This window comes from Xiphophorus hellerii, chromosome 2 (genome assembly GCF_003331165.1).
Source record: "Xiphophorus hellerii strain 12219 chromosome 2, Xiphophorus_hellerii-4.1, whole genome shotgun sequence".
NCBI classification, from domain to species: domain Eukaryota; kingdom Metazoa; phylum Chordata; class Actinopteri; order Cyprinodontiformes; family Poeciliidae; genus Xiphophorus; species Xiphophorus hellerii.
Genome location: NC_045673.1, coordinates 27131267 through 27151449, shown reverse-complemented (window position 1 = coordinate 27151449; position 20183 = coordinate 27131267). Strand labels below are relative to the sequence as shown.

The window sequence follows — 20183 nt, the reverse complement described above, 5'->3', positions numbered from 1 at the left end:
CGAAAGAATTTGGAGCAGGTGGATTGCTCAGATAGCGGGACAATGCTTCCCCGCCGGAGCTGTAGGAGTGAACTGCTTCCTTTCTGCGTCCACTCAATGCTCTTCACTTCCAGCATCTTCCAAGGGAATCTTTACCCTTCTTAAAGATGAGAGTTTTTGTTGGTTTTTCCTCTCTTTTGTTTCTGCTTAGACCTCATTTCCCAGGCTGTTGTCTACGTGTCATTATGTGGGGGTTTATCTCACTAATTGAGGCTTCATCTTTCTGGGCAATCTCTCAATGGACATGGATTAAGCGCTCGTATTTCTACACTGGAGCCATGGTGGGATCAGCCAGTCATATTCAACACTTTGGGGATTGTGGAGGGGTGAACATTAAAAGGAATGTTCTCAATTTGGTAGCGCTGGACGATATGGCTGAAAAACTTATCACGATATATGCAATATCAGTCGATACTAGATTACCGATTAGTTTTTTTTGTTTTAAATATTGGAAATACTGCGAAACCAGTGGCGTAATCTTTCCTGTTTTATCCACAGTTTTCACTCTTCGCCGTTGTAGTTTATTTTTAGGCTGTTCTGAGGGACAGTGACGAAATCTTAAACTGTTGCTGTGCAAGTTACTCAACATGCTGTTGCTAGGCAACCAACGGGAATGAGCAGCTGCATTCCCGTTGTCCATGAAATTGTGCAATTTGACATTTTGAAAATAAATGTCTTTGATGCAAAAAAGACAATTTTGAAAAAAAACAAATTTTTCGCTAAAACGTTTTGCCGCCAGGATGAGGTCGTTGTTTTTGCCGTGTCGAAGTTGTTTTTTTGTTTTTGTTTTTCATAAGCCTGCAACTGAAACACATTTTTCACATCACACCAGTCACATGATCAACAACCGGACGTTGCCACTGATGCAAACCACAAAGCTGATGACTTATTGCGTGAACAAACTTAATTACTTGTGATTTTGAATTGCTCTTCTTATTTAACGGAAACACAGCAATTGAGAAACTGTTTTTTTGAAACTGCTCATGCACACTAGTTTCTCCTGTCTTGTACGGTGACTTGTATGACTCATCAGGCGCCATTTTCTTTGCATAAACAATCAGCTGATTTGTTTAAGTGGGAACATGGGTCCCGAGTCTCCGATGGCGCGTTCTCAGGCAGACGCAGAGCTTTATGAATTTCTAATGTTCCGGGTCTACTCTCATTAGTCGTAAAAGCCAACAGATGAAAGTGCGGGTCACCACTCACTGAAACAAGAGCCAAAAACCTTGCCCATAGGAAGGGAGAGTGACTCAGTGATAGCCATCAGACCAGATACAGATTTTACCTTTTCTCACACTGCTGTGTGTAAGGGGGAAAAAAAATTTAATGGTTCAATCTATATTTAGCTGCACTTGTGGATATTGCAGCCTTGGTTTTGGATGAAACACTTATGAAAGTTTTGAGTGTCTCCATCTGAACCCAACAGATCAGGCAGAGTCAAATGGTATAACTTTCAACTCGTGAGATAAATCCTTTAAGTGGAAACTTTATTTTGACCCATCAGATAACCCAATCAAACAAAGTCTGGTTATTTTTGAAGTACAGGTTAACACCGTTGGCTCTTTGTGGTGTATTCTGAGACTAATCTAAACGGTTACATTGTGTTACAACCTGCATTGTAACACAATGCAGGTTGCATTGTGTTACTGGCAGAAACTGGCCAGTTTCTGCCAGTTTGGGTTACAGTTTGGGTTACTGGCTACCCAAACTGACATTGTCAGTTTGGGTAGCAGTCAACTGAATCAATATATTGATTCAGTTGACTGAATCAATATATTTCTTCCAGATATGGGTTTGCAAATAGTTTATTTAGACATTCAATGATCAGGAATTTGAGGCCAATTTCTGTTTTTTTCAGAGCCTTTAACAGTTCTGGATTTCTTAGACTCCTCATTAAGACCTATAGTTAAAGGCCAGCAGATTCTGACTGAGTAATTTGTTAAGAACAGGAAGGAAAATAAAAGAATACTTAACATAATCTTCAGTGCAGAACTCCTCTAAGCAGCATTTGTTACTATAGTAACTACATCCACATCAGATTTCGGGACCAAAAAGGTCCAAAACGTTATGCTTGTCAAACACAAGATAAAATGACTCCCAAACTAACTCTTTAAGAACAATATAGAGTTAGTTTTCTCTTGCAGGTTGGAAGAGATAACGCATTTCTCTTTTCTCTAGGAGTGAAGTCTTCATATTGTTTGAAATATTTTTTCTAGCCATCCTGCCATTAGTGACACTTAATTATTTATATTAAAAACAGAAGTGACGTCACACAGTGTGTGAGAGAGCAGTAGACGGACCAGAGATGTACTAACGTTTTGAAGAAAAGACCAGATGATCACAGAGTTAATTTTCTAAACTGTCTTTAAAAAAGAAACAAACGCAAAGAAAACGCAACAATTTAAAATGGCGAATGAACCTCAAACCAACCTCAATATACTGTCTCTCTAAAATCAGCTTCTGATTTCACTTTTTGAAGATTTCACTGACTCCACAGACGGCTAACTCTGAGTCTCCCTCTCTCGCTAGCTGCACTTCCATTACAAATATTGCAGATATTCTGCCAATGTCGGAAAAACACAATTTTGCAATTGCACTGTTTCCTTTCCAGACTATTTCTCATGATTGTTGCTGTCCTTTTTTTTAACCTGACATCAACAACTGATTGTGCTGTAAACTTAAACACTGACTAAGACTGACAAATGAGAATAAAATGCTTAAAGATCTTTTTAAAATTAAGTGTCTTAAATTAGCTCAGAAGGGAGCGATTAGTGGTCAAAGGGGGAAAAAAACAACATTCCTCTGAAGATGGTCAGATACTGGACTGAAAACTAACAACAAAGAAATAAAATCTAAAGAAAACCTTGAAATGACCTTCAGAAATCCTTAAGATAATTTATTACAACAAAGTCTGGCCGCTTGGAATAAATGTTCAAAGAAATAAGTGAAGACTGAAGACATTTTCGCAGTAATCAGCACTGGATTACCTCATTATCGCTCAGGAAGTCACAATGTAGCAGTTGATTTTCAGACAGAGCTCACATATCTTAAGATCTTTACTGCAAGGCTGTTCATCCAAGGAACCAATTATGTATTATTTTTATTGTTTTGAATTCTGTCTAAGAACATTTCTGTCACTAAGCAAATGTATTCAGATATATTTTCCTTCCCTTTCCACTTTATTTGTGTAAAGTTAATTTAAAGGCTTTTATGTTCATCATAAATAAAACCTGATTTGCAACAATAAAAGCTGCAAGCGGTACTCATTGTCAGGGGTCCCTTGGCCTCCTAATCCATCCTCCACTATCCCACGTTAGCCGCCAGTTTCCTCCGGTCGCCGATCCCAGTGCACTGGTGTGGCATTTTCAGCGTCAGGGTCGACTCTTTATCAACTAATTACAGCTCATTTCCCTCTGAAAAAAAGGGCCTCGCTGCGAGCCTGAGCATCAGCTAAAGCAAAGTGGACATTTTCTCAGCCACACTGGGAGGAAAGCTTTTAAATGCCACTCACAATTAAAGTCGGTATGGCCCTGAGCCTTTTCACACTGTGCCCATCACACGTTCCAGCAGCCGATAAGATATAGTTTTAATTATTCATTATAAAACTGAGGCATGTTTCCATGTTGACTCCCCCCTAATTGAGGAGCTAGTATAGTGTAGTCACTGCTATTAGAGCCGTATCCTGCAGACATGTATAGAAGACTCATTGCAGCGTTTATTGCAAAAGACAGGAAAGCAGCCCTAACCAAAAGCAACAAAAAAAAAAAAAAAAGCTTTTGGTAGAAGAAAAAATTCCTGGACTCTATGCATTCAGATGCATTATTATGTTTAGGTGTTATTTGTTAAGGACTAAGCGTTAGTACTTAACTAAATATGAACTTGTAATATGCATTTTATCTATCTGTATAAAAGTTGATCTGAACTATTCTGAGTTTAAAAAAAAAAAAAAAAACTGAAGTTTTGATGCTTTTTTTGTCCAGGAATTTTAACAAATTCCTCAAGTGTTTTTCACATTTTTGTAATTCTCTTGGCACTTTATCTAAAAGGGACAGCATTATATGTTTTCCAGGCAAAAAGTGACATTTTATAACACAATCAAGTAGCTATGTTAACTTCAGTTGTTTTAAAAATTATTCATATATATAAATTTGAGTTAAAAGAAATTTGACTTCTTAATTTAACGCCTTGAAATTGGGGCTCTGTCTCTTTAAAAGCTCCTGCTCTTTCTAAAACTCCATCTTTAGGAAGTCATCACAACATGGCTCCTCTATTAACCCTCTAACAAAGTTTTTACCAGTGTTTCACTGTTTCAGCTCCTATAATGAGCTCAGCAGGTGTACATTTCAACCAGGCGTTTGCTAATTGCTGCTGGCTAGTCTGAAGGAGCTAGTTGTCCTTGAAGGCAGAGCTAAGTCTACCCAGGCGTTGTCATGGAGATTCAGGGGTTTCTTAAATGTGCATGAAAGGAAAAAAAGCAACACTCTAGTTTTGTTATTGATGTGGGAATAAAACATAACATGATGTAAAGCTAAAAAAAAGTTGATTTTACATAATGCCGTCCCTTTAATAAGAAAGCACATAATGTGTTTTAATTTTATTTTATTTTTTTCAGATTAGGGAAATCATTTGAATTGAAAGCCAAGCAAATGCAATGCAAAAGTTCTCATCTTAACTCGAGAGTGGCTGTTCACCAATCATCACACTGATGTTAGTTACCAATTGAAAAATTATCTACCATTGCATCTGCCTGGTCTTTGCTTTTACTCCTCAAATACGAAATAGTGAAACAAATCTGACATATTATATATTTTTATATTCGACGACCATAAATTTGGTACTTGTGCTGCATATTTTACTAGGCTTTAGAGCCCAGCCAATCCTTCAGTCCCTCTGGGCTTTCTAAAGTGGAGATGAACAATTACTTCATTAGAGAAAGATAATTGCGATCCTGCACCCTGCAAAAATGGAGTTTACCATCAGAAGCTCCTCGGCCCCAAGAGAGCGTGGAAATTGTACAATTCCATTGTTTGAACAATCCGAACAAGTGGGTGCCTGTTTTGCACTGGGATTTTGAATATATTTGGTAAGTGAAACTGGAAATTGCTACTAGCCCCCTGGAGGGACAAAAATATTTTGCAGATCAACTCTGCAATTAAATCATATTGGAGGGGATGAAAGCATTTAAACTGTTGATGCTATGGGTATAATGACGTTTCCTGTTTCTTGTTAACATCATCTGTGTTTTTAAAAGTCTTTCACCTGATAATATAATTTAATATTTATCTCTTCAAATAAAATGTATTTACTTCCTGTCACTAGTGACCATAAAATATTTCTGTTGGTGCAGAGTCATATCCTCCTGTGTTTGAAGGAGATCAGTTGCTTTGACACAGTTTTCCTTTTTTTTTTAACAACGTCAAAATGATTTAGAGCTTTGAACTATTATTAGCATCTTATATCCTTGATTACCATAATAATCAAGTAAATGGTTACAAGAAAAAGGTTGTCACAAAAAGGAGCAAAGTATTGAACATCCACCCAAATCTAGATCTCTGCTTTAGCGGTTCTGTACAAACTATCATTCACACTGTAATGTGTCGATTATATAAAAAATCTGTATAAAACCACTAACCTTTTTTGCAATTTCAAAGTTGTTGTCAATGATTTTTGTCAGGAAAAATCAATGTTGCGCTCAGGTGCAGATGAAGCCAACACCTACAAAAGTAACACATGAAAAGTTTAGAAGATTAAACATCTGCATTGAACTTGCTTCCTTTGTTCTGCTGACATTGCACCATCTGTGGTGGCCATTAAGGCTTTGAGTCCTTTTGAGAGCCATTTTTACACCCAGCTAAACAAAGTTTGTGATCTGAAAGTGTTATTAGCCAACATGACCAGAAATGCTGACCGAAAAAGAAAAAAAAAACTTTCTCTGGCCTTACTGTCGACTTTCTAAAAGCACCTCCTGGGGTCTTGTTAGCACTATAGCTTGGCAAACGTCTGATCTACACAAAGCCAACACAACCAAAACACTCGAGCCTCTTTGACCTTCAGTGGTTATTGTCTCTCCTATATGCTTATTGCCGGAGATCTGTCGCAGCTTTTTATTCATGGTGGCTGGAGCTCTGAGGGTCGGCGTTTCCCGTGGCGCTCGGAGCAAAGTCCGCGTCTCTAACTACCTCGGCGAGGAGCGGCTCAGTCAAGTCAGTCCCCTGATCCTGAAGATCAGCTCTCCTAGCGGGGGTGCGACACATAAGACGACATGCCAAGTAGAAACGTCGCTGCGTCTGCTGGGCGTGTGTTTTTATGTGTGTGAGTGACGGGCCTGTAATGCGTCTTTCTCTCTGCCTCAGTGGAGAGAAAAAAAAGTAGCGTCTCACTACAGGGGAGCTGGGCGAAGAAGTTTCTGCAGCTGAAGGCGCCAAGTGTGTTGCAACTGTTAAAATAAGCACATCACATCTTTACGCTCCCAGTAGGTGCAAGATTGCAGTTGTGGTTTTTTTCTCTGGCTCCTTCTTATATCACTTTGAACATGTATGAACAAATTCTAGTGTAGTTTTAGAAATTTGCTTCGACAGCCACATTCTACCACATATTGTTGTTTTTGAGAGATCATCTTCAACTTGATAATGCAAGTTCATCTTCTCAAACACCAATAAACATACATTTAGTAAAGACACTGGAAGAGATTTTAAATTTCAAAATAAAACACAACCAAAAGCAATAAATAAAACATTTAAAAACCATAACTAAAATGGATTATGATGTCTCTAAATAAAATTTAAATATTAATCACCAGAATGGGAATTATTGAGTTCATTTTAATATATCATGTGATTAATTTATTAATTGAATAATTGCAACAGGCTTATCACTGATTTTAGCAACAAAAAAAAGAGCATTTCCATTAAGCAAATTCAGTTTCGAAATGTCAAACTCCTGAATTTTATGGTCAGTGGTAGCCACAGATGACTATCACTAGTAGTCATTAGTACTACTGATGGTAGTTACCACTTCCTGTCGTTTTCTTTGTGGCTTGCGCCAGTTGTTGTTGATCATATGACTCTTCAGTTGTTTTGCAAGTTGAGCTGATTCAGCTCACCAACCGTTTTCTCTGTGCATCTCTACCTTAAAGGTGACTCCAGTTAGTCCTGAATGGATGCAACACCATCTGAGGTGCAGCCCGTTTGAGCTGGTCCAATTAAGTGTATTGCACATTTATTTGGTGTAATGAAACACCAAACAAATGGGCTCATGTGTGACTCCAACACCTCCTTCCCTCTTTAAATCTGAAGATGTCAGGCACTCTAAATCCAATATACTTCCACTCGAGTTTCCAGTTTGACATTTCATCCTAGTTTGGGGTACTTTCCTCATGCTAAGCACAATCTTCTCGCGGATTTATTCATCTCTGCGAGGTAAAGTGAGACATCAGTGACCGGAGCACCTGCACAGAAACGATAAATGACCCTGGTGCGAGGTGAAGTTCAGTGGGGACATGTCAACAGGCTTCAGAGCATAGTTTTGTCAGAACAGCAGCTGCGCTCTGTTGGAATTCTGCACCTTGTTGCATCAACCAGCTTCTTTCCCTGGATTAGGGCTATACTGTCCATCTGTCGGCAGTCGGCTTTACTTTTAAGCCCTGCCATTTCACAGGTCCACATCTAGCCGGCAATCCCGGTAGGCGGCTTAGCTCTTTCAATGACAGAAGGGTATCCTTGCTCCTGAAAATTCAGCTAGCCAACACTCAGGTACTGTGAAAGCAATCTTATTTAGCAAGCTAAAGGTCAGAGACTAATGGTTAAGATGAATTAAGCTGAATTGTGGCTGCTACTGTTTTTTTTTCCTATCATGTGGATACTCCTGCTTATTGTACAAACCAAAGTGGTTTGATTAACATTTAACTTCATGTCATCATCATATAGGCTGGTGAATTTTAGAGAGGCACCGATCTGATATTAATATCTGTATCGGTCTTGATATTGAACAAATTTTAGATTGGGTATTGTGACAGTGTGCCCGAGATATAAGGACGGATCTATTCAGTCTAGTTCTATGCTTTATGCTCTAAGCAACATCATTTATTACTTATATTACATTTTATTTAGAATTCCTAATTGTTCTTTCTGGACCATTTGAAAATTGTTTGTTGCAACTTATTTTTTACGTTTAACTAAGCTAGTCAACCAGTTCCAGTGTTAAATGTTCAATAAAATTAAACCTTTATTGTTCTTTGCAAATATGTTCTAGCATTACATTACTGTGGCATTGCCATTATATTATTTGAAAATGGTTTCAAAACAACAATATTATCGTTTATTGCAATAACTTCTAGGACAATTTATCGTCCAGCCAAATTTCTTATTGTGACAGGCCTTGTTATTTTTACATGTTTGGCGTATTTAGGTGTGCTGTACTTGTGTAGAGTTCTCAAATACATTTGTAATTCAGTACATTTATGTTTGTGTTTAAAAAAAAGAAAAAAGAAACGTTTTAAATCAATTCAGCACCGTTTTCCTGTATTGGATCGGTATCTTCCGGTACAAAATCTGTATCAGTATCGGAGGTGGAAAAAGTGGATCGGTGCATCTCTAGTTCATTTTAAAATAACAGAAATCGATGGCCTACGTTATTTTCTTATCCATCCTCAAAAAGGGTGTAAAGAACGAGGGTGCACATTTATAACCAAGTGTTCTAGGAAACGGCCATCAAAGCCACGGATATAGCCGCGTAAATAAAAATCCACTCCTGCGTTTGGCCATTGAGGATTAGCCTGGCAGCTGACTAAGCAGTTTGCCAAGGAAGAGGCTTTAAAGGCTTTTAACACTTTGTGCTGCAGATAACGTCAGCATCATCTCATGGATTTCCCAGCAGCTTACAGGTATTTAACAATGGTATTTAAAAGGGCTTGGGAGTGATGTCTTGTGACAGGTAAACTAAAGCTTTGGGCGATGGATGTGTCTTCTCTCTGCTTGTGTAGCATTGTGCCTATTGTGATGAATTTAATGGAGACAGACAGATGAGCAGGAAACAAATCAGCGATGTATAATAAGTGCAGACATGAAGCCTATTCAACATGCTCCGGCATCACAACACAAATATTGGGTGCCGGTGCGTGTCGGACAATGAAACTGGTCTAAGTATTTCCAAGGCCGGAAATGTAATGTAGACAGAAAATAAAAAATATCATGCTGAAGAGTATAAATAAAGCAATATACCTGCAAGGTAATCCAGAGATGTCAAACGCAAAAATACATGACATTTATTCAACAAAGTTGAAAAACAACAATAATTTAGAAAACAAGAATTTCTTTTTGAAGTTTAATCTCTTTTTTATTATTATTCTCTTGATGTTGATGCATATTCTTAAGATCTGACAATAATTTTTTTAGAAGTTTCATTATATCTTCCAAAACTTTTATTTGGTAATATATATATATATATATATATATATATATATATATATATATATATATATATACAGTACAGACCAAAAGTTTGGACACACAGTTGTGTCCAAACTTTTGGTCTGTACTGTATATATACAGTATATACTGTATATATAATGAGATTCTATATATATGAGTGAGATTCTACCTTATGCAAAAATAATACAAAGTCAACATATTAACAGAAGTTTAAAACTAAATGCACAACGTTGCTTTAAAAATCTATCCTGTTAATTAGTATTTACCATATATTTTCCAAATCATATATTTTTTCATTTTAGCATAAAATTTAATCTGAAAATGGGTAAATTTACCAAATGATAATGAAAGCATTCAAATTCTTGTTTTACTGCTTGTCTTTCATAATATCGCCTTGACAGTATTGATAAGTGGAACTATTAAATTTCTGTTTTTTGGCTCCATTGATAATTCAGTGGACCTCTGCCTATTTGTTGTTCAGCATTTGAGATTCACTTGTTTGTGGATTTTTGTGAAATTATTCCAAAATTATTCCCAGAAAACCCACATATTCACAGATTTTTTTGAAATCTAAAATATGTGAAAGAGAATGAAGCTTGGGAAGCTGAAATACTTCGGTGTAATCCTACTTGACACAATATTGAGGAGTGCCATTCATTTTTCTTGGCACTGATTGACTGTACCAAAGATTGTCTATGTTAGCTTCTGCAGTACTGCTAAATGTGATTTCTATTGTACGCATTAATATGGATTAAGGCAGATTTGGTATATTAAGTTATATTTCATATCCATCGTTTATCATACTACTTGTGTTTATGGCACTATGAACAGGGGACTATGCAGTTACCTAAAAAATAAGTCAGAAATATTTACTTTTTTGATTATAAACTTTATTGTTATGAATTTTGAAATAAAATTCTGAGTCCATATCGCCCAGGCCTAATTACTAGTCAGAGTAGTAGTTGTTTCATTATTATTACAGCGATGCCGCTCCATTGTCAGAGCAGCGTTGGGTACCATCTGCCTCCCATGTGAGGCAATATCCTCAAGATCCCCATAGATGCTGGCACAAAAACATTTCTCCCCTCCATTCATTGATCTAGTTATTGGTCTTGGACCAACGGGCCCTTGTTTATTGAGCACAGTAGTCTTATTTCTCCAACATATTCATTCTCTCAGGAAGTGGCCCCCTCTCTCACTCCGCCTCAATTAATGTAATTCTCTGGGAGCTCACTGATTGCTATGAAGAGCTGCATTCAGGCTGCCTGCCTGTGAGGGAACGATAACGCCAGATCATTAACAATCCAGTGCTGCTAGTGTTTACCAGTGGAGGTTATTTTTCATCTTAATGTGTCTGTCTGTATTTTTCCTAAATTTTGCTACTGAGGCTATGAGCAACATCTTTTTCCCCCCTCAACTAAGCTTGCCAGGAAATAAGAAATACACAACATTTAAACTGATTATTGTTTAAATCCTCAACGAAACAGATTCAGTCACGGTGTGCATGCTTTTGATCTTCTGCTTTTGAAAGAATTTGAAGGTATGATTCTATGTTTGGCTTTTTTAGGTCTTGTTTGTTGCCGTGGTTTAATGGGATATTTCCTTAGCCTGTTTCCTGGATTGCCTCTGTTTGTCTTTTTCCTCTCAGCCCACACACCTCGACCTAATTTTTTCTAATTATCACACCTGACTCGTATTAAGCTATTTACACCTTGAGCGGCAGCTCTTCGTTTTCTGCCTCTACTTGTGAAATCACTTCAGAGTTGATGTTAGTTTCCTTTCATATGGGTCAGTCCTGCATAATTTGTCTTTGTTCTAGTTTTGACCACCTTGTTTTATTGTTTGCCTTTGTAATTTTTTTTATTGACTGTCACCTGAAGACTTGTTCAAATGCCAGACTGCTGTACAAAACTTGCTAAATATGCTGATTTTTTTTTTTACCAACAAGAAATTATGGTTTAGGTACAGTAGAGACAGTAGTGGTCTAAGCAGATCTGCATCTGCCTGGTTCTCCTCTCCACACAGACAGAATCAACCAGTTAGCCATGGTAAAAAAAAAAAAATCTCTGAAACACTGACATATCTCCCCCAAAATAAAGAAATAACTTAAAGCTTAGCGCAAGATTTAGGGCAGGCGAATTGTGTGAGACAGAAGAAAACTTTTCTGTATGTTTTTGTCAGCACAATATTGACCGATGGCTCTAGGATACGACTCAGAAACATTGAGAAGCTAGCTAGCTTCTGGATAACTGCTAGCTACTTGCAGTGAGCTATGCATTTAATGGCACAGCTCAATTAAATGAAATTGAGCTGTGCCATCCACAACACCCACCCATTTTTTTCTGCTAACTCTTAAACATTTAAATGAATTTGTGGAAGCAAGAGTTGAAGATTCTCCTTTAAGACAAAAAAAGAAAAAATCTAGTATTTAGTAAGTATTTTGGAGTATAATGTTCAACAAATGTATTTTTAAAAGGTAAATTTTTTTATGTTAAAAATGAGATTCTTTGTTTTCCACATAATTTTTGAATTCTTCAGAAAAGACATTTTTAACATCTTGTTTAACCATTTCATGTTCTGTTGAACCGCCACAGTCCTCGTTTCATTTGTGTTACAGAATAACAGGAAATGTTGACCTCCAGCTCTTGATTTGTTCATTTTTTTCCTATTTACACCATAAATACATACTTTCTGGGTTATTAAAATATGGATAAAATGGCAAAAATGTAATTCAGAAAAAAATAAAACAGAATTTTGAACATAATAAAACTGATTTCATAGGGCCCTAAACAAAATCCTGGGCAACCGAAGTGAAAGTAATAGCGTCTCATTTGCTAATCCCCACTATGTAAAGGCCTTCATGATAGACGATGACAGATAGAGCCAAGCCTGGGGTCACTGCTTCTTAGGTGTCTTAGCATGCCACACAACACGCCCGCGCCTCTCTATCTCTGCGCTCCCTGCACTCAGCACTAACTCAATCGATGACGTTGGGGAATAAGACTGATCACATATGGCCTGGGGCTGAATGCAGCCCAGCAGGCTTTGCCGCAGGTCTCTGATCTCAGACAAAGCCCCCTCAGTGTGTTTCGACATCACTTGATTACAGATGGTATCGTCAAATCCCCAATCTGAACTTCGACCTTAGACAAAATTAAATGAAATTGAGCTATGCAATCCACAACACCCACCCATTTATTTTCTTTTTATTCTGATGTCCAGCTGTCTGGTGATACACTGAGAAGGGGAAAAAAAAGTTATTAGCGGTTGCCCGCCTGGCAGTAGCATGTCACCCCATAATTAACTGTCAGCTATTTTTTAAGTGATTTTCTTTTTCCCTTCCCTGCAATCTCTATCTGATATATTTGTTATGGTCTACTGAATCACACAAAACATCCTTCATTGGGTTAAGAGGAAATACCCATTAACCTGTTTGATTTGCACAAATCCTGAAACATATAGTAAACAAATATTAATAGTATCTGGCCCTAAACCTGTTATTTCAATTTGTAGCCAAATTATCCAGTTGTCATGAATTTTTACTGATGCAGACCCACGAAGCGCCAACACCAGAAATAAATATGACTTGTTTTGCCCGAGAAGCTTATTTTTATCTATCCAGTTCCCCCACTGGTGCATGGTCTGTATTTTATCCCAAAAGACTGCATGAGCTCAGTGTCAGCCACAGCACATATATCACACTAGCCACCATCGATCTTTGATTGAGTCCTCTTGCCTTTGCTGCTGCTAAATCCTCTGGTGTTTTGACTGGCACAGCAAGGAAACACTATAGGGTGGAGAAAAAGAGACTTTTTGTTACCAGAACAAGGTACAAAAAAAATGCTCAGCATATTTTCCTGTGACACAACATAATGCGGATTACTAAAAAAAGGCAGTTAATTCCACCTGAAGCTGCACCTTATCACTTCTTGTCAAGGGGATAGCATTAACTGATTGAGTTTCTGAAAGGCGATCTGTGGAAATAATGCTCAGCAGTGCACTGCAGACTCAATGGGGGTGGTACAGCAAGGCTAATGTAGATTCCCAGAATGAATACACCTTTGAATTTCTCGCTAAGATCGTGACTTCCTCTTTTTGGTCACCATGACGTCTGTGAAGGACTTTAATTGTAGAATAACTTTTGAATCTACTGCAAGGCACAGAATCCAAAACTGTGAATTCACTGTAAACTGTATTCATCTTACGCCTACTCATAAATATTGTAATAGCTGTCATACTATCTGTCCGGTTCTCTTCACAGGAGTCACATGAGAAGAACATCCTCTTAGCTCCTATGATTGGTGCACAAACCAAATACCTAAAAATGTCAAGGCCAATGGATCAAACCTAAATTAGGTTCAAATCATTAAAGTCCCTGTGTTTCTATTCCATTGTTTAGACTCAACTACTCACTATCGTAATTAAGTTTATAAGTTAAGATCATTAATGTTTGATTATCTAACAAACTATTTGCCATGTCTCTGCTTCTACCCAGGTAACCGATAAGATGGTGGCCAGGGAAGCGACTGGGCACAGCTACCTGGTGGCTTGCTGGCAGCCCATTCTGATCCTGATGCTGGGCACCGTGCTTTCTGGCTCCACCACGGGATGTCCATCCCGCTGTGAGTGTAACGTTCCAGAGCGCTCAGTGATGTGCCATCGTAAGAAGCTCATGACCGTTCCCGAGGGCATTCCGGCAGAAACGAGACTGCTGGACCTCAGCAAGAACCGCATCAGAACGATTAACCCAGATGAGTTTGCCAACTTTCCGACCCTGGAACACCTGGAGCTCAGCGAAAACACTATCTCCACAATTGAACCCGGAGCATTCAATAACCTTTATGGGTTACGGACACTGGGATTGCGCAGCAACAAGCTCAAGTTGATCCAGTTGGGTGTATTTACGGGCCTGAGCAATCTCACCGAGCTGGACATAAGTGAGAACAAGATTGTCATCCTGTTAGACTATATGTTCCAGGATTTGTACAACCTTCGCTCTTTAGAGGTGGGTGATAACGATCTGGTTTTCATCGCTCACCGTGCTTTTCACGGCCTTAACAGCCTCGAGCACCTGAGTCTTGAGAAGTGTAACTTGTCTTCTGTGCCAACAGAGGCTTTTACCCACCTCCATAGTTTGATCACTCTCAGGCTGCGTCACCTCAACATCAATTCCATACGGGATTACTCTTTTAAACGGCTATATCGGCTGAAAGTGCTGGAAATAGCTAATTGGCCATACCTGGATACCATGACCACAAATTGTTTGTATGGATTAAATCTCACCTCTCTGACCATTGCCAACACCAACCTGACCACGATCCCTTATGTAGCTTTACAGCACTTGGTTTATTTGCGATTTCTTAATCTTTCATACAACCCCATCCATACCATAGAGGGAAATAAGCTGCATGACCTTCTGCGTCTACAGGAGTTTCACCTGGTTGGAGGGAGACTAGCAATGATTGAGCCCTACTCTTTCCGAGGACTAAACTACCTGAAAATACTAAATGTGTCTGGAAACTCTCTTACCACTTTGGAGGAGTCAGCTTTCCATTCGGTTGGAAACCTAGAAACCCTGGCCTTGTACGATAATCCCCTGGCCTGCGATTGCCGACTCTTGTGGGTTTTCCGAAGGCGATGGAGACTGAACTTCAACAAGCAACAGCCCACCTGCTCCTCTCCCGAGTTCGTCCAAGGCAAAGAGTTTAAGGACTTCCCAGATGTTCTGCAGCCAAATTACTTCACGTGTCGCAAGTCCAGGATTAGGGATCGTAAAGCCCAGCAGAAATTTGTTGACGAAGGAGCCATTGTTCATTTTGCTTGCCAAGCAGACGGAGATCCCGCTCCAGTGATTATGTGGCTTTCTCCTCAGAAAAAGTTTATCACCTCCAAGACAATTGGAAGGCTCTCTGTGTTGCCAGATGGCACCCTTGAGGTGCGCTATGCGCAGATTCAAGATAACGGTACCTACGTATGCATAGCCAGCAACGCCGGGGGAAATGACACCTCTCTTGCTCACCTACACATTCATAGTTACTCACCGGACTGGCCCCACCAACCTAACAACAGTCTTGCTTTCATATCCAACCAACCCACTGAGACTCGTGCTAACGGTACAAAGCCCAATGTCCCTTTCCCATTTGATATAAAGACACTAATCATTGCAACCACAATGGGTTTCATCTCTTTTCTTGGTGTCGTCCTGTTTTGTCTGGTACTGCTATTCCTCTGGAGCAGAGGTAAAGGCAACACAAAGCACAACATCGAGATCGAGTATGTCCCACGCAAATCGGACGCTGGGATGAGCAGCACCACAGTGGACGCTCCTCGCAAGTTCAATATGAAAATGATTTAAAAAGGCGTGGCGTTTCTCGATTTTGGACTTCAGCATCAGACAAATTAGAGAAGAAGACTCCTTTGCAAACCTGCCGTTCATGGTCTGTTAACATAAATTACTGCTTTTTTTTTCTCTAACTGGTGGACTTGACGAGACCAGTTCCTGACTTGGAAAAAAAAAATCAAGAAAAAAACAAGAGGGAATGTAACTACAGCCAGTGATAGGGTAGTTTCTACAAAGCCTTGTGGGGGCATTATTTGAAATTCAGATTTGTCATACAAAGGTCATAGTCCTCCAGATATTGATTGGGGAAAAAACAAACTATAAAAGAAGAAGAAAGCTCTCCAAACAGCCAGAATACGGGGCCAGATCATATTTAAATCATTTCCTTTTTTTCTGTTCATTCCACTTCTTGTTTTCTGTGATGCTGAATGAATGCTAAGTCAACAAGCTCACACATACATACAGGTACATCTTTGTTTAAAATGTTAATACAATGTCCCATGGTCTTTTTCATTTGTCTTTTTCTATTGTGTCACAATGCTGATAATCCTTTGATACAGACATACAAGAAATTCTTAGTTACAAAAATCATTAAAAAAAGATAGAAAAATTAAACAATTTAATTACGACCGCTGTTATTGCAGAGCCAAGACATTGCAATAAACGATTGGCTTCTGTTATAAGACCTTGGATTACAATTGTAATTATAGTACTAGTAGTGCTTCATTGTAAAAACTGCTACATTTTATTTTGAGTAGTTGTGTTTCAGAAATGCAATGTTTACAGACAGAAAGGAGAAGAAAACCAGTCTGGTTTTCTTTCCTTTGTAAAGCTGAATTTTATCGATGTGTGACAAACATAATACATAATTCTCAACTGTCCTTTTTTCCCTAATATATTAAGAGTTTCCATTGATGCTTAATGTAATATTAAACACAACAGTTATGCTACAATCTAAAAAGAATGGTCTTGTTTGGTCCTGCGGCTCAGTGACCAGTAAACTCCTGGTCCTGGGGGTTGAGTCTCGTCAAGCATTTACAGATTTAAATAAACTTGATACGTCGAATTTCTGGTCAATGTCCGCTAAAAGGTTTGAGGAGATTCATTCCAGTTATTTTTTGGTGTTTCTAATCCAGTTTTTTTTTTTTCACTACAGGTCTGATTGCTAAATTAACTTCTTACACTGGTGCACAGTTTGTGCCCGTACCTTTTTCCACATTGTGCTCGACTCTGTTCGCGTAACGGCATTCTTTTGTCCTCTACCTGATTCCAAGAAATAAGAACTACTTGTTGTGGTGCTCCTAAAGCTGTAGAATATTTCTGTCATTGTTGGTTACTTCTCTGGAGTTTGTTTTTTATAATTAATTGTTTTCTTTTTTTTTTTTTTAAAGAATTGATGATTCATTCATGAAAGTGCCCCTCTCTTTTCCTTCCCCCCATTAAAGCCATGGAATCGTTACCTTCTTGGATCACTTACAGGTTTGCTTCTCCCCTGGAAATGTGCTTTCCGTGTCACGAGGGAGCGGAAGAACTCAAGCACCTTGAGCTCCCCCGGTCGGTACTGGATATTAAATCGAAGGGTCGAAGCCTTAACTTTTTAAGTACACACTACGGACACCCGGGCTTTACAAGTGTGTGTTCGTATACAGGCGTCTACGGTGGATGACACTACAGATAATGTCACGGTGACGGCTGGAAGTGAGGACGGAATATGCAGATGGGTGGACTGACACAGATGGTTTCACCCATGGAGCAATCTGAAGCAGCTTTGGTGTAATCCGTTTTGCTTAAAGGAAAAGAAAAACTAAACAAACTGGATGTGGCTCACGGCTCTCCCTCTTGCTGAATATGAATGCTCTTTGTTCAAAGTGTGGCTACAGTATCGAGCCTTTTTTTTTTTTTTTCCTTTTTAGTCCCATGTGATCTGAGGGTGTTCGGGGCGAGTTCAAGTTTTTTTTTTTTTCTTTATTTTTGTTACCCCTTACTTTTTTTATTTCGACCCTGGACTATATCCACCATGTATAGTCCAAGCCAACTTTTTACAAAAGAAAAAGATACTAAAAAAGAAGTCTATGGAAAAATACATTCAAATTGTTCTGTGCAATAAAGGTAATATGCAGATTTCTTTTTTTCTTTTCTTTTTTCAATTAACAAAATTTTGTTGATGTTGAATTGTTGAGAATATGGTATGTTGTATTAAACAATCTATGGACTTTTTTAAAGCATGTGGTTCTGGTTTTGATTTTTTTAAATATTTAGGTGAGAAATTTATTTTTTTGAAATGATTTGGGATAAATCCTTGTTGAATAGTAACATCAATTAATTAAATATTTCACGATATGCCACTTTTTGAATATTTTTCTTAAAATCCAGCAAGTTAACATGTGACTGTTGTGCCTTACGACATAATTTGTGAAACATAAACACTCTTTCTGGGTCAGTACTGTCAAGAGTTTAAGAAGAACCACAAGGGGGGAAAATAAAAATATGTAGAAAACCTTGGTGTCAGAGTTAAGACAGGTACAGAAAAAGAACAAAATTTTCATTTAGTTTCCAATTCAAACTTATGAGCTTTTATTTTATTTTATTTTTTTAGATTTATAACAAAGTCCCACAAAAATCCATATAGTTTTCTGTCACAATATGGAAAATTTTGAAAAAATGAAACTATTAACTTGACCTTGATAATCTAGCACAAGCTAAAGCCTAATTCACGTATCAGGGATTCGAGAGTCATTGACCAAAATTAACAGTTTCCAGTGATTTTTTTTTTTTTTTTTGTGATTGAATGGCTCATTATATTCAGACAGAAAGGTAATTTACCATAATGTGTTTTAGCTCTAAATGACTTGTTTAGAAAATTGCAGTTCCCCAGCTTTGCCTCTCAACATTAATTACCCACCATTAGAAACGGATCACAGTCTTTAGAATATGTTTAGGGAATATTAATAATTTAACTCAGTAAAATTAGAGAAAATAGCTTTTTCCATTAAATAAGAATTTGATTCTGGGATTTGGCTCGGCTAAACATGAGCAAACAAGCCTATTTTCTTAAATTTTTTTTTTTTTTTAAAAAGGGAAAGTGATACAAAATCAGAAACTATTTGTGGACAATTCAACTTCATAAAACATTTTTGCACTCTGTTAGAACTCCATGGGAACATTTGACATTCTTATTTCTTTTTACTTCAGGCTGTTTCTAATGATGCTCATGCATGTTGTGAGTGGAAAACAAAGAGAAGTAATGGAGACTCTTCCTTGTGTCCTGACTTTCCATTAAAGCTTCCTTTTATTCTTCCACTCGTTTGTTTTTCTTCTATCCTTCCTTTTGACATTAGCTACGTCATGTTTGCGTTGTCCTGCCTTTCCTTCTTTCCTCTCTCATTCCCTGATGTCATTTTTTCATTTCTTGTGCCCTCGGTTCATTCCTTATTTAAATTAATAAAATCCTTCATTCTTTCTTTTCTTACTACTGTCATTCATTTTGACTCCCCTGTATCCTTTCATCCTCGTTCTTCCTTCTTTCACTTCATCTGGGCTTAAATATAGTATTAAGTCATATTAAATGTTCAAATTAATCAAACCACATGTGTTGAAAAAGAAAGAAAATTGTAGAAGAATATATATATTCATTTATATATAATGACTACAGTACAACACAGAGCCACTGAGTCGTCTTTTTAATTCACTTGAATCAAAATGAGCAACTAACCAAATAAGGAGGCTAGTAAATATAGGGTTTCATCAGAATTCTCAAAATGAAAATTAATGACAGTAACTACTCATTTATAATGATATTAAGTGTTAAGAAGAGTCAAATGTTTAGGAAATGTTGAATTATTGTGTTTGTATTATATAATCTAGAAATAACTTGGACTACTGAAGTAATAAGTCACAGAGTTTACAGAACTATACCAACTATGGATGGTGTTTTATTAATTTTTTGGTACACTGTTAGAGCAAAAGGTGATGTAGCTAAAACCCCAATTTTGCTAAAGCATATAACACCTGACTCTTTTTCAGAAGTGCAGCCCCTGAGGTCAGGGATGTACATTATTTTTTTCTTTTGCCTACAACCAACGGCCAAACCATGCAAGTAAAAAAGAAATTGCAGAGGGGGTCACAGCCAAAATATATATATATAAGTGCATTTTTATTTTATTCTTAATTGCATAAATGTACTTATTTATTGGGTTTTCCACTTTGTTATGACTAAAGTTGATCACCCAAGGGGGGCGTCTCCCCACAGGAAGCAAACAGAATCCTGTCATGTTTCGGTAAAAGTCCGATTTAAAGCGGAAATATCCTCTCGTTCGGGAGTGAGCGGCGGCTTGTTTGGCTTCTGGGGGGCTATCGAGTGAATTTCTCTTGCAAGC

General features: G+C 37.9%; 1 protein-coding gene across 3 annotated transcripts in view; it reads left to right on the top strand.

The window, feature by feature from the left end:
- Window positions 1-18861, top strand: part of lingo1a (leucine rich repeat and Ig domain containing 1a) — a 166552-nt gene extending 147691 nt beyond the window's left edge. For all 3 annotated transcript variants that reach the window (XM_032545028.1, XM_032545035.1, XM_032545034.1), the window contains one exon: window positions 13963-18861. In XM_032545028.1, coding sequence (XP_032400919.1) covers window positions 13963-15822 — 1860 coding nt within the window. In that variant the 3' untranslated portion in view covers window positions 15823-18861. The remainder of the gene's footprint in view (window positions 1-13962) is intronic.
- The last annotated feature ends 1322 nt before the right edge of the window (window positions 18862-20183 follow it).